Below are 27,205 nucleotides of genomic sequence, written 5' to 3'. Positions count from 1 at the left end.
TAGAGCAGTACTCTCAAATTTAGCACGTGCTTTTTGCTCTTAGTACAAAAGAAATCTTCAAATGTAATTTTAATAGTTTGATTGTATTGAAATTGAACGCACTACACAGCAAAGAAAACGCGTGTACATTTTTTTGGATATTATATTTTGGACTACAGAACATTAGGGTTAGTTTCCTATTCACCTACAATCCAATTCGTTATTTTTAAACAAAATTCAGGTCTTTCTCATTATCCCCTCGAATAGAGTTATACCCCTCCAATAATGTTATATTTACGGCAGGGGGTGGCTTTAGATTGACTCCAAAATTTTACTTTGAATGGTCAAGGTTCACTGTAGCCTCACACGTTGTTCTTGTTATAAGTGGTCACATGATAAAATAATAGTAACATGACTTGTAAATCACTTTTTGATAGAAATATATAGCCGCTAATCTAGTGAGAAAACTAAATATTCGTTCAGGGGGAGTGGTATAATGTTATAAACTGAAACTAGAAGCAAAACTAGATATATGATTTAACGCCCAGCTTTTCAAAAGGAAACAAACCTTAAACTTATAGAAATGTCTGATCACGAAGACACGACAAGCACAAAACGTGAATACGAAGCCGCTGCAGATGAACCAGGCGAGAATGCAGCTGAAGGTGGAGAAAAGGTAACTGGACAAGAGTTGGGAGGGGATGAAGCAGCGACAGCTCAACAACCAAAAGAGGAAGAGGCTTCTGGACAAGGAGACGGTGACAATCCAGAGGGTGGAGATGATGCAAATGAAGCAGGAGCTCCAGAACAGGTAAGAATTCAGACGCTCATATTGGATTTAATCTTTATATTCCACAACCCATCGCTCAAGTGCTGCTTTGATACACATACTCACATACTTTGCTATTGCTCAAATAGACACAACTTTACCGGCATGCTCAGTGTCAAAAGTAGGTGAGCACCCAACAAGTGTGCTATATAGCAAAACTCACTTATAATCTTCTCCGTTTCGGCTCCTCCTTCAGTAAGAAATTGTGCCATTATATAGTAAATCGTGTATTAAAATGGCTAGCGAGGGGAGTGGGCGGTCCATGTTAAAATTGAACAATTGACCAAGTGAAAAATGATTAGGTGGTTATGATTGAAATCCGGTCATTTCTACACCCTATTAAGCTGAGATAAGGATCCACTCTGTTTCAGATCCCCCACCCTTATACCGGGGATGAATCTTGCACGCACGCAGTATTTTTGCATGGTCACGTGCTATATAAGAACACCATTTGTTCGACTGATTTATTTGTCGCATCTATTCTGTTTCGCCCCCCCCCAGTGTTTTTATGACTCCCAGTTACAAATTATATGTTGTTATATAGCACGTTACTATGTAGGAAAACAGCACGTGCGCCTGGGGGTCATAAAAGATTTATGCTAACTAAGCTGGGGGGGGGGGGGGCGAAACAGAATAGATCCTATTTGTCTTATAGTTATTTATTTAGATAAAAGGATTTAGATTATTCGTTTATTAGGACTTATTCAGCGCTTACTGCAGTCTTCGGACTGTATTTATTTGTCCCAAACAATGACGGCTTTGTCCCCGCCGTCCCCCCATCCGATCCGCCATGCACTGTGTGTATGGGTTTATGTACAGAACAAGAACGCTTTATCTGCGTTCGATGTAAATCTAAATGTGTTCATGGATCGTGCCTTGGAATTGCTCAGACAACAAGTTGCATTGGAATGATATTTTGGTCTTGTCCGAGTTGTTTGCCAACTTTTACGACAGAGTTATCAGCCCTTGATCGAATATCTGCTCTTGAAGTTAAATTAGAGAAAGTAGACTCGCTGATTTCTGAAGTTCAATCACTGAAGGTGGAGATAAATTCTCTGAAGAAACCAGATAACCCGTATCTTAGGGCTGCTTTCTGAAATCGGACTGACAGTACTGCTAGCGATCGTAATTCAAAGAAACGAAAAGCTGAAGGCAATGTAAATGTGCTTGCCGGCAAAGAGTCTCAAGACAGAAAGCCAAAAGTTTTCAAAACGGGCACAAATATTAATCATCAGACGACAGTCAGAGCAATTAAAAGACCACTGAAAAGACGGCATCTCTACATTGGTCGTTTAAGAAACTCTGTCTCTACGGATGGTATGAGAATATTGCAAGAAAAAGGGAGCTGATCTTCTTTGTATCCGTGAAATGTCTAGGGAAGGTACACGTCTGAAATCTTTCCACTGTCTATTCAAATTCAATAATGATCAAAATGAATCTCCCGAATTCTGGCCCGAAAATGTTTCATTTTTACGATTTTATTTAAATCAGAAAGCGAGGGAACGGCTGGCCTCCTCGAAAATAAGAAATCTTATTAAAGCTAATGATCTTCACCTCATAATTTTAACAGAAACGTGGATCAAAGATAACGCAAATGATGTTTTACCTCCAGCAGTGTTGACCAAATGGCTATCATTACTCAAGTGCAAACAGAAAAGAAAAAAAGTGGCGGAGGTTTAGCGGTGTTCTATGATGGAAATTTACGTGTCGATTATTTTTCAAACAAGTGTTTTACAAACGCGGAGGTGGCTTTTCTTAAAATTACGCTGGGCAAGTCAGTGTATCTTTTGGTTTGTATACACCGTCGACCAAATACCAATGTACGTGTCTTTATAAGTGAATTAAAATCGTTTTTTGAGGGAAGTGCTGTTGTTCAAAAATTTACTTATTGTAGGCGATATCAATATTTCTATGCTGCTATCAAATGATGCGTCAAGAAACTCGATTTCATTTTTGGATGAATTTGGTTTGCAACAGGAAGTTACCGTGCCTACTCACAAAAGTGGTGGAATTTCAGACCAAGTTATTACATCTGAGGAGGTTGAAGAATCAGAACCTCTTGTAAGTTTCGGTACAAGCTCTGATCAATGAGTTGCGCACTTTGACCTTCTGCATAAGCACGAGAATTTAGCTGCAAAGAAGGCCTTCTGCAGAAAATGGCAAAATTTTGAGGTGGTAGCGTTTGCAGAAAGTATTGATGCTTAGACCGACAGAGATAATCCTGAAAATATTTGGAACAGTATTTTAATGAACGAAATCAGCTATGTCGATAAGAACCATCCTCTGAAAACTAAATATGTGAGAAATCATACGTGCCCTTTCTTTGACGATAAGCTAAGAACGATGAAAAGATCTAGAAGAAAGTTTGAAAAAACTTTTCGAAAGAATGGTAATTCCCAAGCCAAAAGCCGGTTTCTTAATGCAGTTTTGGAGTATTTTGAGCTGTTTACCAAAAAGAAAAGTGAATACATCGAAAAATGTGTCGCTAGTGAAAATAAGCGTGTTAGGCATTCTATGCTGCAGCAACTCTTAGGAAAAAATAATGTTGTCCTGCCGCAGTCACTAGGGGAGCCTGAATGTCTAGCAAATAAGTTTAAAGCTTTCTTTGTTAAGAAAATAGCAGCCGTATTAGTTTCAAAACCTCCAAAGAATGCTCTAGAACAGATTGATTCACATACAATAACCCTGGTCAGTTTTCAAGTGTTCGCACTGAGCAAATTGCAATTACTTCTACCAAAAATTTCGAACAGTACGGCACCGAGTGATGTAATACCAACGCGATTATGTAAAATTGTTTTGACAAATTCTCCGGACTACTTCATTGCGTTAATTAATTTACCTCTCCAGACAGGATACTCCCAAATCAGTTCAAACAAGGAGTCGTAAGGCCGCTCATAAAGAAGTCTAACCTTGATCCTGGGTTGTCCAGTTATCGCCCTGTGACAAATCTAAGATTCCTGTCAAAAGTTATTGAAATCCAAAATTTTGTTAGGGTAAAAAATTCGTTTTTCAGATCTTCAAATTATAATCAAGGGTTACTCTAAACTTCATCTGAGTTAAATCAATGTGCTTCATTAATGAGGCATTGGAATTTAAATGTTCAGGAACTTTTTTATGCTAGCAAATGTTAGTGATAATGCAGCTCATTTTATTATACGTTTCTGTTGATTGAGAAAACGTATTGATACACTTTACTTTTCGTTTCTCATTATTTTTCCACTTTCACTTAATACTGTTTCCAATAGACAACCCCGCGAGCGCAAATAGTTAATTGAAACTATTAATGTACAATTTCCAAATTTTGAGTACAATTTCCAAACTTAGGTGGTAGTTGAAAACTGTTTTTATAATTGAATCGCTGTAATGCGCCCAAATTTTCTAATCCATTAATGAAAGCCTTTAGTGAGGATCCTAGGTATCAAGAAGAAGTAAGGTAATCCAATAACATCGACAATATTTTACATTTCATCTCTGATCAACTTTAGGACCAACCATACCAAGTTTGAGCATAAGCTGCTGACGTTGAAAATTAGAAAGCGCAAGCCACTGGAATTTTTTAAAAGTATGCTTTCAAAAGTTTTGATTAAAAACGCATTCATCATTCGGACAGCAGAAATCATTTCTTAAATTGCTCTCGAACAGTTTGAAGAAAAAACCATGCGTGTTAATGGAAAACTTTTGCTTGACCAATTTTGCATTTTTTTAGAGCATTACTTCGTCTTCGCTTCTTTTGTGACCTTTTATTTCTGGAATTTTGCGAACTGAACTGCTCTTATTCAGCAATTAGGCCTAAAGCTAAAACATAGCTGGCAGATTGCCAGAAAACAGCCGCAATAGCTCCGTAGATCTGCAGTCTCAAAAAATATGTAAGAAACAGGTCAAAAAAGAAACTTTTTATTTAACCCTGAGATGTAATAATTTGATCAAGAATTTGTTTAAGGTAATGCTGATTCTAATGCTCTTAAATACAAAGACATCAATGACTTCAATTACAGTGAAAAACACCCACTTGACCTTATCTCTTTGAATTAAAGTAAAGAAAAGTGTATTTCAGAGTGGGGAGAATGAAGTAAGTCAGAGTGTGACCAAAGACTTAAACACGAAAATGAACTCGGTCCACTAACAGTCAAAAATGACGTCACGCACGCAATTCAATTGAAATTGCATGAACGAATGAATAAAAAGCAGACTTGAAGTGATTGCGATGTATCAAAAATCTTGACAAAATAAAACATATCAGGACAACGATTTGAAACAAAAAATGACCTGACAAACAGAACTTTTACAGCGACATGGAACTCATACAGTCAACAAAGCCCCTGACCGATTATGCAAAAACATGAACAAATCTAAAAACAATTTTGAAAAAAATTTTAATGTTTTAAGAATCCTTAAATTAACAATATATTGACCTTACCGGTCCTTAAAATCAAACCATAAAACAAGAACCTTGTGGGTGTCAATGATAGACTAATCAACAAGGAGGCTAAACCTGAAGAAAATTGGCAAAAATTAATTGTGGAAGTCAGTAGCATCAAACTAAAAGAATCCCATAACTACAAGTCAAATCCCTATAGAACAGCATATCATTAAACATAGCAAGCCATGAAGTTTTTTTCAGGAGCTCAAATGGCTGAAAAACGGACGATAGAAACACAAATGACAGCAAGATTCACAAATTCACTTATAGCTTTCAAAAACCAATGGTATCTCAGTTAATAAAAATGTTAGCTAAAAGTTGGAACCAATGAATTGAATAACAGTACACCGCACTGGAAGGCCAATAAGAGTTTGTTATATTTGAGACTGAGCGAAAAGACCACAAAAAAATAAAAACAAAAGATGAAAATATCAATTTTAATTTTTCGGAAAGCAGGTGTCAAATTGTTCAAAACGATCGTTATGCACTCAAGCGACTAATTAGATTCACCATGTATTCATTAAAAACCGATTATGTCTGCTACTAATTAGATTAAGTGATAAAATAACAATTAATACAATAAATATTAACAAAATGCAAAACTCAACTGAAAAAATTCAATTTTCGAAAACGAGCAGCCCAAAAACAGTCAAGAAAAAACAACTAAAAACTCAAAACATTAATTCGATTAATTTAGGCGTCCTGATCACCCAATCACAAATGTCATTAAGGAGACTAAGAGAAAACACAACAAAGTGAATACTGAAAACTGGTAGACGTCAGAAATTCGATATCTATTGAAAACAATGAAGTCGAAGTCCTAGAGAGAATTAGCTTTGAGCTGAATCAATTAAAATGGGCGGATTGGTTCATATGAGCAAACTAAGAGAAATTTCCCCGATGAGATTTAATGATACGACAACAAATAGTACTAAAAATACTGACAAGCATAGCTGGCAGATTGCCAGAAAATAGCCGCAATAGCTTCGTAGATCTGCAGTCTCAAAAAATATATAGGAAACAGACCAAAAAAGAAACTTTTTATTTAACCCTGAGATGTAATAATTTGATCAAGAATTTGTTTAAGGTAATGCTGATTCTAATGCTCTTAAATACAAAGACATCAATGACTTCAATTACAGTGAAAAACACCCACTTGACCTTATCTCTTTGAATTAAAGTAAAGAAAAGTGTATTTCAGAGTGGGGAGAATGAAGTAAGTCAGAGTGTGACCAAAGACTTAAACACGAAAATGAACTCGGTCCACTAACAGTCAAAAATGACGTCACGCACGCAATTCAATTGAAATTGCATGAACGAATGAATAAAAAGCAGACTTGAAGTGATTGCGATGTATCAAAAATCTTGACAAAATAAAACATATCAGGACAACGATTTGAAACAAAAAATGACCTGACAAACAGAACTTTTACAGCGACATGGAACTCATACAGTCAACAAAGCCCCTGACCGATTATGCAAAAACATGAACAAATCTAAAAACAATTTTGAAAAAAATTTTAATGTTTTAAGAATCCTTAAATTAACAATATATTGACCTTACCGGTCCTTAAAATCAAACCATAAAACAAGAACCTTGTGGGTGTCAATGATAGACTAATCAACAAGGAGGCTAAACCTGAAGAAAATTGGCAAAAATTAATTGTGGAAGTCAGTAGCATCAAACTAAAAGAATCCCATAACTACAAGTCAAATCCCTATAGAACAGCATATCATTAAACATAGCAAGCCATGAAGTTTTTTTCAGAAGCTCAAATGGCTGAAAAACGGACGATAGAAACACAAATGACAGCAAGATTCACAAATTCACTTATAGCTTTCAAAAACCAATGGTATCTCAGTTAATAAAAATGTTAGCTAAAAGTTGGAACCAATGAATTGAATAACAGTACACCGCACTGGAAGGCCAATAAGAGTTTGTTATATTTGAGACTGAGCGAAAAGACCACAAAAAAATAAAAACAAAAGATGAAAATATCAATTTTAATTTTTCGGAAAGCAGGTGTCAAATTGTTCAAAACGATCGTTATGCACTCAAGCGACTAATTAGATTCACCATGTATTCATTAAAAACCGATTATGTCTGCTACTAATTAGATTAAGTGATAAAATAACAATTAATACAATAAATATTAACAAAATGCAAAACTCAACTGAAAAAATTCAATTTTCGAAAACGAGCAGCCCAAAAACAGTCAAGAAAAAACAACTAAAAACTCAAAACATTAATTCGATTAATTTAGGCGTCCTGATCACCCAATCACAAATGTCATTAAGGAGACTAAGAGAAAACACAACAAAGTGAATACTGAAAACTGGTAGACGTCAGAAATTCGATATCTATTGAAAACAATGAAGTCGAAGTCCTAGAGAGAATTAGCTTTGAGCTGAATCAATTAAAATGGGCGGATTGGTTCATATGAGCAAACTAAGAGAAATTTCCCCGATGAGATTTAATGATACGACAACAAATAGTACTAAAAATACTGACAAGCATAGCTGGCAGATTGCCAGAAAATAGCCGCAATAGCTTCGTAGATCTGCAGTCTCAAAAAATATATAGGAAACAGACCAAAAAAGAAACTTTTTATTTAACCCTGAGATGTAATAATTTGATCAAGAATTTGTTTAAGGTAATGCTGATTCTAATGCTCTTAAATACAAAGACATCAATGACTTCAATTACAGTGAAAAACACCCACTTGACCTTATCTCTTTGAATTAAAGTAAAGAAAAGTGTATTTCAGAGTGGGGAGAATGAAGTAAGTCAGAGTGTGACCAAAGACTTAAACACGAAAATGAACTCGGTCCACTAACAGTCAAAAATGACGTCACGCACGCAATTCAATTGAAATTGCATGAACGAATGAATAAAAAGCAGACTTGAAGTGATTGCGATGTATCAAAAATCTTGACAAAATAAAACATATCAGGACAACGATTTGAAACAAAAAATGACCTGACAAACAGAACTTTTACAGCGACATGGAACTCATACAGTCAACAAAGCCCCTGACCGATTATGCAAAAACATGAACAAATCTAAAAACAATTTTGAAAAAAATTTTAATGTTTTAAGAATCCTTAAATTAACAATATATTGACCTTACCGGTCCTTAAAATCAAACCATAAAACAAGAACCTTGTGGGTGTCAATGATAGACTAATCAACAAGGAGGCTAAACCTGAAGAAAATTGGCAAAAATTAATTGTGGAAGTCAGTAGCATCAAACTAAAAGAATCCCATAACTACAAGTCAAATCCCTATAGAACAGCATATCATTAAACATAGCAAGCCATGAAGTTTTTTTCAGAAGCTCAAATGGCTGAAAAACGGACGATAGAAACACAAATGACAGCAAGATTCACAAATTCACTTATAGCTTTCAAAAACCAATGGTATCTCAGTTAATAAAAATGTTAGCTAAAAGTTGGAACCAATGAATTGAATAACAGTACACCGCACTGGAAGGCCAATAAGAGTTTGTTATATTTGAGACTGAGCGAAAAGACCACAAAAAAATAAAAACAAAAGATGAAAATATCAATTTTAATTTTTCGGAAAGCAGGTGTCAAATTGTTCAAAACGATCGTTATGCACTCAAGCGACTAATTAGATTCACCATGTATTCATTAAAAACCGATTATGTCTGCTACTAATTAGATTAAGTGATAAAATAACAATTAATACAATAAATATTAACAAAATGCAAAACTCAACTGAAAAAATTCAATTTTCGAAAACGAGCAGCCCAAAAACAGTCAAGAAAAAACAACTAAAAACTCAAAACATTAATTCGATTAATTTAGGCGTCCTGATCACCCAATCACAAATGTCATTAAGGAGACTAAGAGAAAACACAACAAAGCGAATACTGAAAACTGGTAGACGTCAGAAATTCGATATCTATTGAAAACAATGAAGTCGAAGTCCTAGAGAGAATTAGCTTTGAGCTGAATCAATTAAAATGGGCGGATTGGTTCATATGAGCAAACTAAGAGAAATTTCCCCGATGAGATTTAATGATACGACAACAAATAGTACTAAAAATACTGACAAGCATAGCTGGCAGATTGCCAGAAAATAGCCGCAATAGCTTCGTAGATCTGCAGTCTCAAAAAATATATAGGAAACAGACCAAAAAAGAAACTTTTTATTTAACCCTGAGATATTATATTTTGATAAAGAATTTGTTTAAGGTATTGCTGATTCTAATGCTCTGAAATACAGAGAGATCAATGACTTCAATTACAGTGAAAAACACCTATTTGACATTATCTCTTTGAATTAAAGTAAAGAAAAGTGTATTTCAGAGTGAGGAGAATGAGGTACGTCAGAGTGTGACAAAAGACTTAAACACGAAAATGAACTAACTCCACTAACAGTCAAAAATGACGTCACTCACGCAATTCAATTGAAATTGCATGAACAAATGAATAAAAAGCAGACTTGAAGTGATTGCGATGTATCAAAAATCTTGACAAAATAAAACATATCAGGACAACGATTTGAAATAAAAAATGACCGGACAAACAGAACTTTTACAGCGACATGGAACTTTTACAGTCAACAAAGCCCCTGACCAATTATGCACAAACATGAACAAATCTTAAAAACAATTTTGAAAAAAAAAACTTTTTGTGTTTTAAGAATCCTTAAATTAACAATATATTGACCTATGGGTCCTTGAAATCAGTATATTATACAAAAACCTTGTGGGAGTCAATGATAGACATAGACTAATCAAAAAGGAGGCAAAACCTGAAGAAAAAGGGCAAAAATTACTTGTGAAAGTCAGTAGCATTAAACTAAAAGAATCCCACAACTACAAGTCAAATCCCTATAGAACAGCATATCACTGAACATAACAAGCCATGAAAGACTTTTTAGTAGTTCAATTGGCAGAAAAAGGGACGATAGAAACACAAATGACAGCAAGATTCACAAATTCACTTATAGCTTTCAAAAACCAATGTCATCTCAGTTAATGAAAATGTAAGCTAAAATTTGGAGCCAATAAATTGAATAACAGTACACCGAACTGGAAGGCCAATAGGAATTTGTTATTTTTGAGACTGAGCGATAAGACCACAAGAAAAACAAATAAAAAAAGATGAAAAAATCAATTTTAATTATTCGGAAAGCAGGTGTCAAATTGTTTAAAACGATCGTTATGAACACAATCGACTAATTAGATTCACTATGTATTCATTAAAAACCGATCATGTCTGCTAGTAATTAGATTGAGTGATAAAATAACAATTAATACAATAAATGTTAACAAAATGCAAAAACTCAACTCAAAAAATTCAGTGAAACGAACAGCCCAAGTACAGTAAAAAAAAACAACTAAAAACTCAAAACATTAATTCGATTAATGTAGGCGTCCTGATCACCCAATGACAAATGTCATTAAGGAGACTAAGAGAAAACACAACAAAGTGAATAATGAAAACTCGTAGACGTCAGAAATTCGATATCTATTGAAAACAATGAAGTCGAAGACCTTGAGAGAATTAGCTTTGAGCTGAATCAATTAAAATGGGCGGATTGGTTCATATGAGCAAACTATGAGAAATTTCACCAATGAGATTTAACGATAAGACAACAAATAGTACTAAAAATACTAAAAAACATAGCTGGCAGATTGCCAGAAAATAGCCGCAATAGCTTTGTAGATCTGCAGTCTCAAAAAACAGCAACAAAGACAGACCAAAGAAATTTGTCTTTTCATTGAAGACTGATATGTTATATTTTGATTAAAAATCTGTATAAGTTTTTGCTGCCTCTATTAGCTGCTCTCAAATAACCTTTATTTAGAGTGACACACACACAAACCCATTTGACCTCATCTCTTTAAATTAAAGTAAATAAAAGTCAATTTCAAAGTGAAGTCATTTTTGAGTATGAGGTAAGTCAAGTGTGACCAAAAATTTAATCACGCGAATGAACAAAAAAAACTGGCTCCACTAAGAGCAAAAAATGGCGTCACACACGCACTTCAGTGTAAATTACATGAACGAATGAACAAAAAGCAGATTTCAATGTGTCTCATTTTAATAGCGCTTAAGAGAAGAAACACTGAAAACAGCGGTCAAATTTCCACAGTCAAACTCACTTTCAAAAACCTAAAATTTGTTCAAATAACAACTTCTCATTCCAATTTAAAGGTACTTAAAAAGTTATGGTTCTTTGTTCGCTTTTCTGCTCCCTTTACTACTCCAATGTGACTAAAATCGCCACCCTAATTTGACTTCTCGCCGACGTGAAACAGTTGAAGAAAGAACAGATCTTAAACAAGACAGCACACCAATACAATCCAAACCAAGAGAAGGCCAATAATAGTCCCAGATATCGCTTTGCGGCTATTAAACAAAAACGATCTTAAGATCGTATATTTAAAGGCCCGGATAGCCGAGCGGTTACTTCTTCAGTCTATCAAACCCGAGAACCCCTCAATAGTAGGAATATTTTGCACTAAATTTTCCTCAATAGTAGGAATCAAATTTTATCTAGGCTACCGGCGCACATTTGAGAAATAACCTGCCGCAGATTTGACTAAAATCTATCAAACATAGCCGGCAGATAGCCGCGATAGATGCTTGTGCCCTTCCCTGGAGTTAAAACAAGTAAAAAAATAAGATAGACAGATTGACCACAAGCCATTTAAGACCACGAGACCTTTTTGGGTTATATTCGGACGGTCATTTTCAGAAATATACGCTCTATAAGGAAAAAGCCCTAATAGAGCTTTTTCAAAATTAACATTCGAAATCAAAAACTCAAGATAATAATACTCAAGAATTAGGGCATATACGTTTGGCACTACATAGATGCACACTATTGATCTTTAACTAGTAAATGTTCATAAAAATAAAAGTTCATTAAGTGAGTTCAGAAGTCATTCAGAGTTCATTAAGTGAGTTCATTCATGACGTCAAGCACATAAATTTTAACTACAAAGCAGAAGACACTGAAATTGAAAAATAATCATCGATGGAGACGACGAATTAAAAAAACATAGCAGGACAAGTTCTGTAATACAATCCAAAGAATTGAGTGACAAACTTAAAACTGCTGTACCTGAAAAGCAGATTAATTGAACAATGCCAGCCAAAACAGAACAGCAATATCAGTAGTTGAGAAACTAAAATAATCAAACTAAAGAAAAATATAATTGTTGCTAAACCTCTTGAAACTTTTACACTCAAGGCCAAAGTTGATCCAATTAAATATACCCAATAACCCATGCACAAGCCTTGAAAGAGGTTTATTGGCCAATAAAGAGAGAAAAATAGAAATATGACAAATACTAAAAAAATAGCAAAATTTAAAGTAAGTTTCCTAATTTTGCAAAATTAATCCATTTTTCCGTCTCTGAAATCTTCCTAGTTACCCATCTACAAGACCTAAACCAGTTTCTTTGGCCCATAAAGATTAAAAAAATCTTCGAAAATGACAAACAATCTCAGAACAATTTGAAAATGATTGCAAATTTTAATGAAACATTGCCAAAATCTGATAATAATTTCTTCAGAACCATTTCACGGTCACCAGAGGCTATCTAGTAACCGAAACTCAGGCCTTAAAAAATTTAATTGCATAATGAAGATAAATAAACTAAGAACATGACAAAACTTTTCAGAAAATTTGAAAAATATTACACATTTCATCAAAAGATTTGTGGAATTAAAATGTTGAAAACCATTCCATTTCAAATGAAAAAATTTCAATAACCTATTATCAGACCCTAGAAGAGGTTTTCTCGCCCCTGTGGCTAGAAATTTGAAAAAAACTTGAAAGTGCAACTGCTAAAATTCGTGATGTTAAAATGTTGCAAACCACACCATTGCCACCAAAAACTATGCCGTAACATATTATCAATCTTTAGAGGAGGTTCATCGGCCCCTGGCTTGGCAAAACTTGAATGACAATAAATGTCAATTGGAAAAGTTGCAAGTTTTATCAACAAATTGCTAAAATTCGATATGCTAGAATGTTGACAACCATTCTATTACCACCAGAAACTATGCAATAACCAATTATCAAACATTAGAGGACGTTCCCCGGCACGTAGGACTGAAAAAACTCAAAAATTGACAAAATTTTTCAAAAAACTGAAAAAATTAGCACGCAAAAACTTGCGTGCTATGTTTGGAGTACCGAAACATATAGCTCACAAAATGGTCATAAAAATTATTAATGTCTTGCAAAAGACCTTCATCAACTTTAACAAACCTCAATTTGAGTGGTCCAACAAAAACTTCGAAAAATGACGCAATTAGATGCAATGATGCAACATTTTGGGCACAAAAACTAAAAATGACCTTTTAACTGAATTACGGCCTTCCCAGCAGCTTCAAAACCCTAAGCACTTGAAGGATTACTAAACGCGTCTAAGGGCATCTAATGAAACTTGATGCCCGCTGAGCTTTACCAGTTGAAAGCTTAAAGTCATGAAAAAAAGTGTGAAAACAACTTACAAAAAAATACAGAGCACCAGTAAATCCAATTCTTGGATTGTAAAAAACCACGATGTCCCCAATAATATCCGCTATCGCTTTGCGGCTACATCGCTTCGCGAGTTCTGTCAACTTGAACAAGTTTTTTCAAAACTTTGCGTTCATCGACAGTCGATTGCCTGCCACGTCAACTGCTAATTGGCGGGGCAAAATGATAGAGGGGTTAAATGATAGGGGATTAAAATATGCGGGGTTAAATTAATCGTGGCAGAAAGAAGTGAAACCTATTTAGCAAGTGTTTGAAAATGAGATCAAAGGCATTTACTATATTCTTTGACAGCATGCATTTTTACACACTTATACATAAGAAATCCAATTGAAGATACCAGGCAGCTGCTCCTAGATATCAAAAAGTAAAAATAAACAGATTTAAGGTTTCAAAAACGATTAGAATTTGTTTTTAATGACTTTTGAATGGTTTCAATATTTCGATAGTACGATGACTGTGTTGCCACACAGGTGGTGCAATTCATTTTTTTTCTGAAAAAAAAATTTGCAATGAAATAAAAGTAAATTATCTTTTAAGAAAATCTTGTAAATCATTTCTTTTAAGAAAATTCATAATGAGTTAAATTTTCGTAACATCTGACCGTATTCAAACTTGCTTTCCGTTGTTTTCAAAATAATTTTAATTTCAATAATTCCTTCCATATTAGATTTCCCAAGAGTTGTACAAAATTGTGTAAAACCAGGAATTAATGACGCCTGAGCTGCCTTTAATCAGTGCCAAATAAATTAGATCATAGAAAAACAAAGAATAAAAACATAGCCGGCAAATTGTCGGAAAATTCCCGCACATCAGCATTTAAATAGAAAAACATAGCCGGCAGATTGCCGGAATAGCTGCGAAAGAATAGACCTGCGTGCCGTATAATAGAGATAGAAACAGATTCAGATCCAAATTGAAAAAAAATCGACGCCGCTCAAAAAACTAGGTAAAAAACATTATTCAGCGATAAATTAAACATAACCGACTAACGTCAGGCGAATTGCTCTCAAACGACCAGCGAGCGGTTGGCTTCGTCGGTAGCTAGCCACGGGGGGTGCACTGGGGGCTGATGGGGGCAACACTGGGTTGGGAGGGGGAAACAGCGCGGTGGGGATGGGGGTCAACGGGGGGGGGGGTGGGGGGGGGGGGTTCTCAACCTCTCAGAACCGCCCTTCACACCATAAGTATAAGTCTCCAAAACCGTTTGAGCTGAAACAGAGCTGAAAGGCTCTAAGAGCACTTAATGCCCGCTGGGCGCTACCTGTTTATCCCGTTTTTGAGGACGAAAAGTCGAAAGCGTCAGACGAAAAATCGGTCAAGCGAAAAATCGCATAAAAAAAAGACCAACAGGACTAATATAATTGCTACAAACTTCGTTTGAGAGCAATTAATAAAGCTTGTTAAAATTCATTCCACAGAAGCCTCTTATTAGGGACCTTTACTGCACAAATGAGTTCCTTTGACCTAAACAAATTCAAATTAAACTCAAGTTTTAAAGTGCAAAAGTCATTTTATTGAGTGAGGTAAGTCACGTATGATCAAAATTTAATCACGCAAATAACCTAAAAACTTTTGCTAAAGCGAGTGAGAAATGACGTCACGCGCGCAAATGCCGTTAGTGAGAGGAAGAAGTCATTCAGAAAATTTAACTTTTTCAGCTTTGCTGTGTGAACAAATGTAAAACGAAAAAAAGGCGTCAGAAGAAAAAAACCAAGTGCACCGCAATATAGCTTCGCTCAGCTTACAGCTTCGCAGCTATAATAAAAGAAGAGGAGATAGCAATTGACGGAATTCATTTCTAAGTGTCAAAAAGTTTTCTAAATTGCTGTGCAGTTTCAGTGGGATTCTAAAAATATACTTAAGGCAGCTTCTTAACTGCTTGATACTAATACTAATACTAATGTCAGCTAGCAATTCCTCTAATAAACTTTGATAACCTAATGCACTATGACTTAATGACCGGGCCTTATCACGTTTCTTTCGAGTTTGCTCTTCTCACATTGACCTTATTCACTACACATTGCGTAATTCAATGACTGAAAGAATTTAAAATCCATTCAGTTGAAACAATGAGTGAAGTAAGTCATGAGTCAAACGATTCCGGAAATAACTTGAAGACGCTGCTCTTTCAAAAAAACACTGCCCCGGTAATCATTTCGTACATACTTAAACCACTCATGCGAATTAATGTAATATTTGAAGTAAATCCATAAAAACTACTAAAAATAACTCAAAAATTAGAAAAAATTAACATGTTTTTAATATTACAAGGGCACACAAAGCCAAGAATGTTTCTTCATGCAAATAAGACTATAGAAAAGCTCGCAAAACAATTGGCAGATCAGAGTAGACTCAGAAACTTGTCTAAAATTGTACAAATGAAAAACTACAAAAACTAAGAACAACAGTTTAAAATTTCGATAGATTTTCTCATATGTCTCAACACAAAAAGGTTTTATACCAACGATAATGTAATGCCTTGATATCTAAACGCTCCGTAAGTATTAAGCTTCTTTTCGAATCCCACTTAAAGCAATAAAACAAAACAACAGGCGATAAATCACTAAAATTTGCCTAAAAATCAGCAAAATAGCTGTTTTATCCGTATTAACTAAAGCAAGTTGATACCCAGTCGCACGAAAAGACAATAATTTATAACGCCATTAGAAAAATTCTGACCTACTTTTAACCAGCAAAATTTTTGCCGGTTAAAAGTAGGTCATTTGCCTTTTTATGTGAAAACTTTCCACGCATGAAACAGCCCCATTACCATTAACTTGATCTTCGTATTTTTATTTTCATTCGATATTTTAAGTGGAAGGTCGGAACTAGCTGTTCGAAAGCATAGATGAGTGAGCCTTTTTGTCTCGGACCGTTGAAAGCAATGTGTACAGTGAAAAATGCTGGCAGATTGTCAGGAAACAGCTGCGATAACTTCGTAGACCTACAGTCTTATAAGATATTAAAACGTCGAAATTTCAGTTTTTTTTACTAATCAGTGAGATTTCATTTTCATTTAGAAATTTTAGTCGTTCTTTGTTGTTTATATTAGCAGTCCTCAAAAAATCTTCCACTCAATTGACCTCATCTCCTTCAAGTTACAAAAAATCTCTTGAGTGAGGGAGTCATTTTTGAGAGTGAGGTACGTGTGACCAAGAGCTTATCACGAACAAAACTCAGCTCAAACAATAGTGAAAACTGGCACGCACGCAAATTGCACGATTAAATGAACAAAAAGCAGATTTGAATCAGCGTGACCTCATATGCTCGTAAAAAATCTTGAAATAAAAAACCGTCTATCGTAGCTAGTACAAATAAAAATAATTTTTCTTTGACGAATACAAGAAAGTTCTAGATATTCAAAATGTGCACTTACTTTGAAATAGTTTAGGCTCACTTTATAAACTCAATTATGAATTGTTTGAGATAGTTTGCTGTTGCGATAATGTCGTTTCATGTACTTTGACCACGCAGCGCTCTATAAATTAATATTACTATAACTTTACACTGCCTTTCAGTACAGAAAATAAATTTTTAAGTTTTGTAGAACAATACTTTTAAAAAACGATTCAAATAAAATGTTCAAAATATTCAAAATAAAGGGTTACAGAATAGTTGTCTCGATTCACAAAACTTCGAAACGAATTATCAGTAACTTTTACAGCACGTCTGGTTGGAGGAATAACCAATATCTTGAGTCCTGTTTCATAGCATTATACCACAGTGGTTTTCTAATATACAGAAAACCCAGCTGCAACTAATTGCTCAAAACACATGTACTCCGTGCAATAAATGGAAAAGTCTTACCTGAAGTGGATTGAATAGACTGCTAATTTGGCACACCAATGAATCTGAAAACGTTTGAATTATGAAATTATCTACACTGAACAACAGACAAGCATAGGGTAAATTATAAATGTGTTAACTTTGATTTTCTCACTAGTTGAGTTCGTTATTAATGCACCATTTTTTACTTCCAGCAAGCTATCGAGCAAAAAGCGGAACAAAATGCAGAGGAAGGAGAGGCAGCGGAAGCTGATGAACAACAAGCAGAGGGTGAAAACGACGCAGCACTAGCCGGAAACGCGGAGCAAGAAGAGGCCGGAAATGGAGGCGAAGGCGAGGAAAGTGTAGAGAAAGAACCGGGCGAATCTGAAGAGCTGCATAAGGTTCACGAAGAGGAAGACGAAACTGCTCAACCGGAAAATCAAATTGCTGATGATGAGGAATACAAACCTGAGGTTCAAACAGATGAAGTCCCTGACCATAATGCCGAAGTTCCCGCAGCCGATGAAGAGCAAAAAGTAGAACAGAGTGCGGAAACCACTGAGATACCAGCCGATGAAAAAACGCAGCCTGATGACTTTGCCGCTACTGAAGAACAAGTTGCCGATAGCGATACTCAAAAGGCAGAAGAGCCAGAAGATCAAGGTGCTGAAACCGGAGATGCAAACGCAGATCCATCACCTGAAGGTAATGCACAAGAAACAGTTGTTCCGAATCAGGACGAGGCACCATCTATAACCGACACCAAGGGAGAATCCGAAACAGTTCCACTTGATGCAACCAAGGAACTCGAAACTCCAGCCAATCACGTGGAACCCTCCGATAATCACGAGGCGACTCCTGCTGAAGATGCTCCACATGAGATCAGAGTGGCAGAAAAAGACGAAGAAATAGTTCATGCCAAAGGCTTCAGTTTTGGCGAAGAGGCTTTAGACAGCGCACCAGAACAGGAGGAACAAATAGCTGGACCCTCGGATACCCAGGCAGTTGACTCAAATTCAAATCCTCCTCTGACCACGACAACAGGCGGACCATCTACACGTGCTGGCGATAAAGACCAGGAACATTCGACTCAGAAAACGTCCACAGAAAAACAAGTGGTAGCTTCCACAAATGAATCCATCCCAAAGAAACCACCAAAGCAGTTAACGCATTGTCTAAATTTAAATTGGTGCTTTGGAGTGAACAAGTATTGTCCAGCTCTGAACATGTTATACAAACTCAACGCTGATGATCCCGGTCGAGACTCTGTGCTTTACACATGCTCCAACATTGCCGTAATGTACGACTTCAACGAAAACACCCAAACGCTACTTCAAGGACACAGCCACGCTATAACGTGCACGGCTACAAGCGAAGACAAGCGATGGTTAGTGACAGCCGATTCAGGAAAGTTTGCCTCAATTATAATTTGGGATACCTTTACCGATATTCCTGTGCAGACCATCTTCGACCCACATCCAGGCTCTGATGGGTCTGGTGAAGATACAGGTGTATCAGCTATAGCCATCACCAATGATGCCAAGTACATTGCAAGTGTCAGCTCATCGTTGCCTCAAACGGTTAGCATTTGGGATTGGACAACTCACAGTGGAGGTGACGCGACTGCTTCTGTGACACTGAACCTCCCCGATTCCACCAGTCCCCAGAACTTTATTATGTTCAATCCTGCCAACCACTGCCAACTGGTAACAAACAGTCAGGATCAGGTCGTGTTCTACCTCTGGGACGAAGGCGAAAATCTTAACTATCACGACCCTCAAGTTACCGATAAGGATTTCAACCGCTTTGTTGGAACCTTCAGCCAATCAGTTCACGCCCCAGGTAGCAAATGGACTTTTACCGCAACCAGTGCTGGAAACGTCGTAGTATGGGCTCCTGATAAAGCGTTGGACCGACAAGCGTCTAAATCTCCTTCAGCGCTTTACAAACTAAAAGCCTTCAAATTGGTAAAACTTCAAGAGCGCGCGCTTAGTGTGTTGACTACACACGATCAGTATGTAGTAACTGGCGACGTTGTCGGTTGCATCAAATTCTACGATAACCAGCTCAGAATGATAAATTGGTATCAGGACTTCGACCGCATTGGTCCCATCAATTCCATTTCGTTCGCGTATTGTCCCGGATTTCCATTTTCGGTAGTTCGCAACAGCAAAATGCCAACTGATGCCACAATTGAAGCTAACAAGTTCCCGATCAAGGACTTCATTCTCAGCACAATAACGGCCAAGATAGGCAAAGTTCAAAATGACGGAACTGAGTTAATTATGATTTCACAAGAGCATGACGATGCTATCTATGCTCTTGCTGCGCATCCTAAGCGCTCACACATCTGCATGGGAAGTTACGCTGGGTACATTAAAATTTGGGACTATGAGAAGAAAAAAGTTGTCTGTGACCTTAGACTGAAACCAAAACAATTGGTTACGTGTTTGGCCTATGACCCTTCCGGTAAATTTCTTGCCATAGGCTTTGACGATGGCAATGTGCGAGTTTTGGATTCCTTGACGTTGGCCGACGAGCTTAGACAGCCGTTTGCAATGTCTCAGAAAGCTATTACGCACATAAAATTCGCTCACAACTCCAAATACCTTGTAACAGCTGATAAAGACATGTGCGTTGTAGTGTACAAGGCACAATTCACTGAAGGTTCGGCCCCGTTCGTGTTCTTTGGCAAGAACAGAGCACATTACAAGGAAATTACTGAAATCCTGTTCGGAATTGCACTAGAAAGCGATCAGCCGCGGTTAATGTCGATAGGACGCGACCGGGTGTTAGTTGAATACGACCTCGAAAACAGTTCCGAAGATGATGTCCGCATTGCAAGCACAAACAAGATCGAACAAAGTGGCGTTCCTTTATGCTTAGCTTGGTATCCACCAGTTATGAAAGAGGACTTCCTAATAACCGCCAATGATCAGTTCAAACTCAAGTTATTCAACTCAACAACCAAGATGTGTCGCAAAACTGTACTAGGACCAACATACGGGTCACCCTTGACAAAAATAGCAGTTCTTCCGTATCTTGAGGACCCATTTAATGAGCCCAGGTACATCGCATTTGCTACTAATGATAGGATCGGATTGCACAAACTGCCAGTTCTGGGAAACCCTCACGATGCCATGGTAACGGTCGCACACCCGCAAGGAATTGCAGACTTGTGCTGCAGTTACGATTCTAAGTTTGTGTTTACAGCCGGTGGAGTGGACAACACTGTTCAGATGTGGCAGGTATGTTAAGCATAAAAATTGAAGTTCTGCAATCTTTTGCTATCTTATAACCACCTATCACAACTTTATAGAGTAAACAATGTCAACAAATTTTGAATTTCGCACGGTGTGGGGGGGGGGGGTATGCTAGGTTAGGTGACAGGTGATAGGGTAGAAGTGGGGGGATGTTCAGTCAAAGTGATACTATTTAAAACGAGTCAAATCTCCAACCGAAACAGATCTTTCCATATTCAATAAGACTAACCTTCCAACAAAAACTGTAATTAGTGACTGTACATCTTATGTTCCGGAGTGCGGAAGTCAACATGGCTTCTTTCGCTTTTAGGTCAAACTCGTGAACATACTAGCCTGGTAAAAAAAACAGCCGGGAGGCTCCAGAACCGACTTGCAGTAGAACTTGACTATGCCCCAGTCAAGTGCTCACTTAAACAACTAACAAGTTTACTTCATCATAATATTCAATTTGGAACCGAAAACAGAACGACAAAAGCATACTCTGATAACATTTTTCACAAAACTCTTCAAATGAAATTCGAAAGGAAATATTCTTAACGGAAGCATAACGTATAGCAAAGTCAATCTTCGTGCAAAAAAATGGCCCACCAAAAATTGTTCGACACAAATTAAAAGCGATATAAAACGAGACAACAGAATCAAAGAAATGGAAAGGAACTTTTCAATAACTTTATATCTTTAACAACTTTAAATTTTAAAACCGTTTAATTTTTTTTAGAAATTTCCTATGAGTTGCAACGTCCGAAACAAATTTCCACGTAATCAAACTAAATAGTGGCCAGCAGGCAACCCAATAAACAACTGAAATTAAGTAAGGCAAAAGCAAAACCTGAGAAAAACTACGAACCGTTTTAACTTCAGTCAAAACTATCTTCAAGGTCATTTGTCTGTCTTTTGTTCCTAGCAAATTCTATAGAATAAAAAAAGAATTGAGTTGGAAAAAGAATTCTGATACGCACAAAAATTGAAGAAATAAGAAGAACTCAGAAAAATAGACCCAGACAAAACAAAAATTGTACTAAATTGACCGATTTTCTTTCGTAAGATCGACTAAAATAAACACCAATCAAATGAAAAGTCACAACCACCAGCATAAACTCTATCAGAAACCCAAAACCTCCGTGTAAACAGTTAAAAAATGAAAAAAGCCGAAAAAAATCGGCAAAAAACAGCTCATTGCCTTATTTAAAAATCGAATAGATGCTTACAATGGTCGAATACGGACCCAAACGAGTATTCAGTGTCAAATATGTATGAGAAAAACCACTTCAACTGAGAACGTTGAAACTAAAGAACTATTTTAGAAATTTGCAGCTTTCTCCCGCTCTCGCTCCCTCTCTCTCTCTTTCTATTAGTAGTAGTAGTAGTAGTAGTAGTAGTAGTAGTAGTAGTAGTAGTAGTAGTAGTAGTAAAGGCTTTAGGATTTAAACATAAATGAATCCAAGGGTTTGTTAGACCCACATGAGTTCAGTCCAAAGGTAGTTTTAGTTTAGTCTAGTTTTTTCCAGTTATTGCAGTGGTCACATTTGCAAACAATTCGCCAAGTGCATTTGTCCCTCTTGTCATATTTTCTCAGAAAGTAGTCCCAGTAGATTTTGGAGATGGTGTCTTTATTGAGATATTTTCCGTAGCTGGTGTACACTCTGATAATAATATTGTATAATAATTTTGTACGATGGAAGAAGTTTTCATCGGTTTTGTAGAGTCGATTCGTTCCGATCGTCAGTTCTCCTCTTGTATGCTGTCGAGTTTTATCTTCGGTGACTCTAGGTAGATCAACAACAACGTCGTACTCGTTTCTATCCAATGATATCAGAAGCAGGAGATTGTGCATTTCGACATATAAGCTGAGAGGCAGCAGCTTTAGCTGTAGAAGTCGATCTTTGTATTCAAAACTTGCATTCAGTATCCACTTGGTAGCAATTTCCTGCACCCTTTCAAACTTCGCAAGATTCGACTTGTTCGGCTGCCATGCTTGAGAGCAGTAGGTCGACTTTGCTAAGGCCTTTCAATTAAGCTAAAGCTAGCATCTCAACCGTAGATAGCTATTGACGAAGCCAATTGCTCGACAGTCGTTTGAGAGCAATTCGCCCGACGTTAGTCGTTTATGTTTTTTAACTTGTCAGCAAGCTCAAGTTAATCAAATTAATATTTGATTTGACTCTAACTCTCACGCACGCACTAACTCAATCACTCACTCACCACTCGCTCACTCACGAACTCACTCATCACGCACTCTGTTTTTAATTATAATGCATGATCTACCCTTTATCATTGAGCTTTCCTGTTTCTACTTGATTTAGTAGATATTTAAGCCAAGAACGTGGATGAGCAGGGTCGGAACATTATTTGGAAACGTACATTAACAAGTCTCCGTGCAAAAAGAAAATCAAATCAAATATTAATTTGATTAACTTGAGCTTGCTGACAAGTTAAAAAACATAAACGACTAACGTCGGGCGAATTGCTCTCAAACGACTGTCGAGCAATTGGCTTCGTCAATAGCTATCTACGGTTGAGATGCTAGCTTTAGCTTAATTGAAGGGGCGTGGGGTGTTTGGAGCGCATGGAATGGTGGGGGGGGGGGGGGTCCGAGGCTGGGTTACGGGTGGTGAAATGATGTGCAGGCGGTGGGGATTGGTGCGCTGCTGCGAGCGGGGATTTGGAAAAATTAAATGAAATTAATTTGCTAAAGAAAATTTTACAATCAATTAATTTAATTGGCAAAACGCATTAATCAATTATTGCAATAATTGCAATTATTGATCAATTAAAGTTCACTTTCAATCAATAATTGTTTTCGTAGTTTTTTTTTGTCAAATTTTAGTCTCGACTTCACCCAAAATTGTACGCATATGGTTATACCGTTGCAAGCATTCTTTTTTTTCAAAGACGAAAATTATTTCACCCCAAAATCTGTCAAACTACTTACAGTTTGCGACAAAAATTTAGCATGCAAATTTTTTCTCCACTTCCAGGTTTCAGCTGTGGGAGTATGTTGTTTCAAAATTCTGCAATTATTTGACAATTAATTGAGTTGTTCCAATCAATTACTGCAATTAAATTAGAGTCACCAATCAGTTATTTCAATTAATTAATTGTCATTTATTGAAATTCCAATTAATTTTTGCAATTCCAATTAATTCTTCCAATTCCCTGGCTGTGACAGGGGATGAAGTGGAGTGTCAAGGGTCCAACTCTTAAGACCCACCCTTCCCGCCATAAATTTATGTCTTCAAAAAAGTTCCGATTAATCGCATACTTAAAGTCTAGTAGTAGGCCGAAAGGCTTTAAAGAAAACTTAATGTCCTCCGGATGCTACCTGTTTGTTCCGTTTTTGAGGACGAAAAGTCAAAAGGGTCAGTCAAAAATTTGTTATGCGAAAAATCGCATTGAAAAAGGCCACGGGACTAATATACGACTTCTAAGCAATTTAGGGCAATCCCTCCATTCCTTATTTTCTAACCTATCACAGGTTCTCACAAAACGCGTGCCATTAAAAGCTCTATTTTGAGGCCAAGCAACACATTCATAAGGGCTCTGTTCACTTTCCCTTTCCAGTCGATAATATAAAATGAGACGTACCAGGATGAATGAATAACACTTGCCAATAACAAAGTATTTATTTCAGGTGCATTTTCCTGCAATAGAAGCCAGTGCTAAACTTGGAGGCGAAGACCTTATTCCTTTCTATGACCTGATGCAGGGAGGTAGAGAAGGAGAATTATTCAGAGAGCTTGAAGACTACTTTTATTATGCAATGATTCGGTCGCAAGGTGTTAACACAATGAAAAGACGAAACGTCTCTGTAACAATTCCTATAAGCGAGATACCATTTGTGATGCGCGCTCTCGGATTTTATCCTACCGAACAGGAGATTGAAGACATGTTAAACGAAGTCAAATTTTCCAATTACGTTGAGACTGGGAACTACGTTAGCGAAATTGACTTGAACACTTTTATCAAGCTCTTCGTAAACCATCGTCCTGCATTCGGCTTGAACCCTCATTTGATTACAGAATCATTTCAACACCTGGGAGTTGCTGACCAAAAAGGTGAATACCTCATAGATCGAGACGACTTCATCGAAATTCTCCAGAACCGAGGCGAGCAATTAAACGATGCAGAATTATCAGAATTCATTTCGGTTTTGTTGGGCATAAGCCCAGAGGGTTCAGTTTCTGAAATCAAAGATTTTAGAGCTGTGGAGCAAGATCCTGCGCTGTTGGAAAAGTTACCAAATGAAATAACAGCTAACCTATTTTCTAGCACACTGTTAGGGTTTCCACTATCTAGCTTGGGCTCAAAACAGTCCACAGAAGACCCAAAAGAGACCACCGCAAAATTGTCCCATCAACCTTCGGCTAAAAGTGTTCGTCTTGTAACGACCGGAACACAAGCTGAGTAAACTCTACATATTAGCACAAACTGAGGAAGCTTAAATTCAAAACCACCTATGAAATTAAAATTTGACTCCGCAGATCTTATAATAAACTGAATGCGATCAGAGGATCTCTTTTTAATTGCTCTCGAAGCAATTATTTTAAACTTGTTTTTTTGCAAATTTTTCGCTTGACCGTTTTCGTGCTTTTCTTCCAAAATAATCTTTGACTTCTCGGATCTTTTCAGCTTGTGCCCCCCGCTTAGTGGGTGCATATTATTAGACGCACATGTCATATCCTTACATAAGGATTCAACATGTAATGACAAGTCCACTGTAACTGGGGGTTGTATAATATACTGGGGGTGGGCACAAACGGAAAAGATCCGACTTCTCAAGTGAATTTTTCACGCACTTCTGCATTGGTGAGTGATTTAACTTGCTCTCACTCCTAAATAAAGTTTTTTGTTCAAACAAACCCGATTGTTAGAGATTCGATGACAGGGCCATGATAGCCGAGTGGACAATGCCTATGTAGAGGTGCAGGAATCGGTCTCGGGAGGTCGGGGTTCAAACCCTACCTTCGTCTGACGTTTTTTCACCCATAAAGAAAAACTTACGACCCACCTGTCATTCGAGAGCAAATTTTCCGACATTATTATTATTAATTATTATTATATTATAGGTTTAGGCACCATTTAAATACTCAAGTGCTTCAATATCAGAATAAAACAATCAGAATAAAAAAGTTTTCAGTTGCTTCCTATAAGTAAGATCATATGGTATTAGCATCAATTAGGCAATTGCCTATCTCAGGTAGAGGTATCATATTTGATGTACCACAGGCTTCTGTTTTAGGGCCACTGATTTTGACCTTTATATAAATGATTTGCCTCTCTGATGTGAGCAATTAGATCCGTATATGTTCGCAGATGACACAAATCTTCTTTATGAAACCAACTTGGTAAATACTTATGCTTTGAATGATCAGCTCAATCAAATTGCATCATGGTTTGCGGAAAATAAGCTGTTTGAATTCTTCTAAGACAACTAATAAATTTTTCAAGTATTAGTCTTGATATCACTCTAAGCGGTGAAACTTTACATGAGTCTGAATGTGTACATACCTAAGACTTTCTTGATCGTGAATTCAAATTTGATTGTACAAAAATATATTATACAAAAATAGTTGTTAGAAAAGATTTGGACACAAAATTTTGTTCTTAAGCGATTGAGAACGTTTATCACAAATCAATTTTACGTTGTTTATTACGAAACCTATAAACAACCTACCTTGGCGTTTGGTTTGTTACTGTATGGATGCACCACAAAAAATAAACTGAATCAATTATATGTACTTCAGAAAAATTTTCGAATAATTTATTATAAAGGCCGACGCGAACACATCAATGAGCATTCTTCGAAAAGTAAGTATTATTCATATACGAATTTTATTTAAAAGAGATCCTAATTTACAGTTTGATCTATGCTCAGACTTGCAAGGTCACTGAAAAAGGTTCTAGCAATAATACGTTTTGTTTTACAAGATCGAACATAGCAGGTAAACTTAAAGTGCCTAAGATTGAAAATAATGCTAAAAAAACCCACTTACGTACGGACGTCCGGTTTTGTACAATTTTTTGTTGGATCAAATTGCAATACTGCCCTTTAAAATTAATTTATGTGAATTTGCACTTGCACTTGAGACATTAACAGACCGTATAATGAAAACAACAATTATAAATGAAAATGGTTTTGAAAGTCTGTTCACATAATCTATACATGTAAATAAATTATGTGTTAATTATTTACTGCTTCCTCCATGGGAACTCCCATGCAGCCACCTTGGCTTTGGTAGCCACCCCTCGAGTCCACTTCTGTGGTTTATTTTAAATTGTGTAAGATATATTGTTTAAATTTTAATGCATCGGAGAAATTCAATTATTGTTAAAATTAATTCAAATGGCAGTCTGTTCCATTCAATCGGAATTGCTTCGCTGAAGGTTTTTTCTAAAGTTAGTTTTAACCAACA

General features: G+C 36.6%; 3 protein-coding genes across 4 annotated transcripts in view; 2 read left to right on the top strand and 1 right to left on the bottom strand.

The window, feature by feature from the left end:
* The window catches only part of LOC142336185 (von Willebrand factor A domain-containing protein 3B-like), a 42,663-nt gene extending 24,967 nt beyond the window's left edge, over window positions 1-17,696 (bottom strand). The window contains exon 1 of the mRNA XM_075384820.1: window positions 17,569-17,696. The gene's annotated coding sequence lies outside the window, so the exon portion shown is untranslated. The remainder of the gene's footprint in view (window positions 1-17,568) is intronic.
* Window positions 1-27,205, top strand: part of LOC142336187 (CCR4-NOT transcription complex subunit 9-like) — a 420,288-nt gene that overhangs the window by 104,118 nt on the left and 288,965 nt on the right. The window lies entirely within an intron of this gene.
* LOC142336186 (cilia- and flagella-associated protein 251-like) lies at window positions 16-25,342 on the top strand. Of its 2 annotated transcripts, none has more exons than XM_075384821.1 (4): window positions 16-167; window positions 561-790; window positions 17,742-20,777; window positions 24,424-25,342. In XM_075384821.1, exons 2-4 carry the CDS (start codon window positions 563-565, stop codon window positions 25,198-25,200), a joined length of 4,041 nt encoding a protein of 1,346 aa, XP_075240936.1. In that variant the 5' UTR covers window positions 16-167; window positions 561-562; the 3' UTR covers window positions 25,201-25,342. The 2 variants fall into 2 exon arrangements, with proteins under 2 accessions (XP_075240936.1, XP_075240937.1); XM_075384822.1 differs by lacking the exon at window positions 24,424-25,342 and adding an exon at window positions 21,103-21,384.

Source organism: Convolutriloba macropyga, chromosome 3 (genome assembly GCF_964194025.1).
Source record: "Convolutriloba macropyga chromosome 3, txConMacr16.3, whole genome shotgun sequence".
In the NCBI taxonomy this organism is placed as follows: domain Eukaryota; kingdom Metazoa; phylum Xenacoelomorpha; order Acoela; family Convolutidae; genus Convolutriloba; species Convolutriloba macropyga.
The sequence above is the reverse complement of the archived record's forward strand: the minus strand, read 5'-3'. Positions and strand labels throughout refer to the sequence as shown.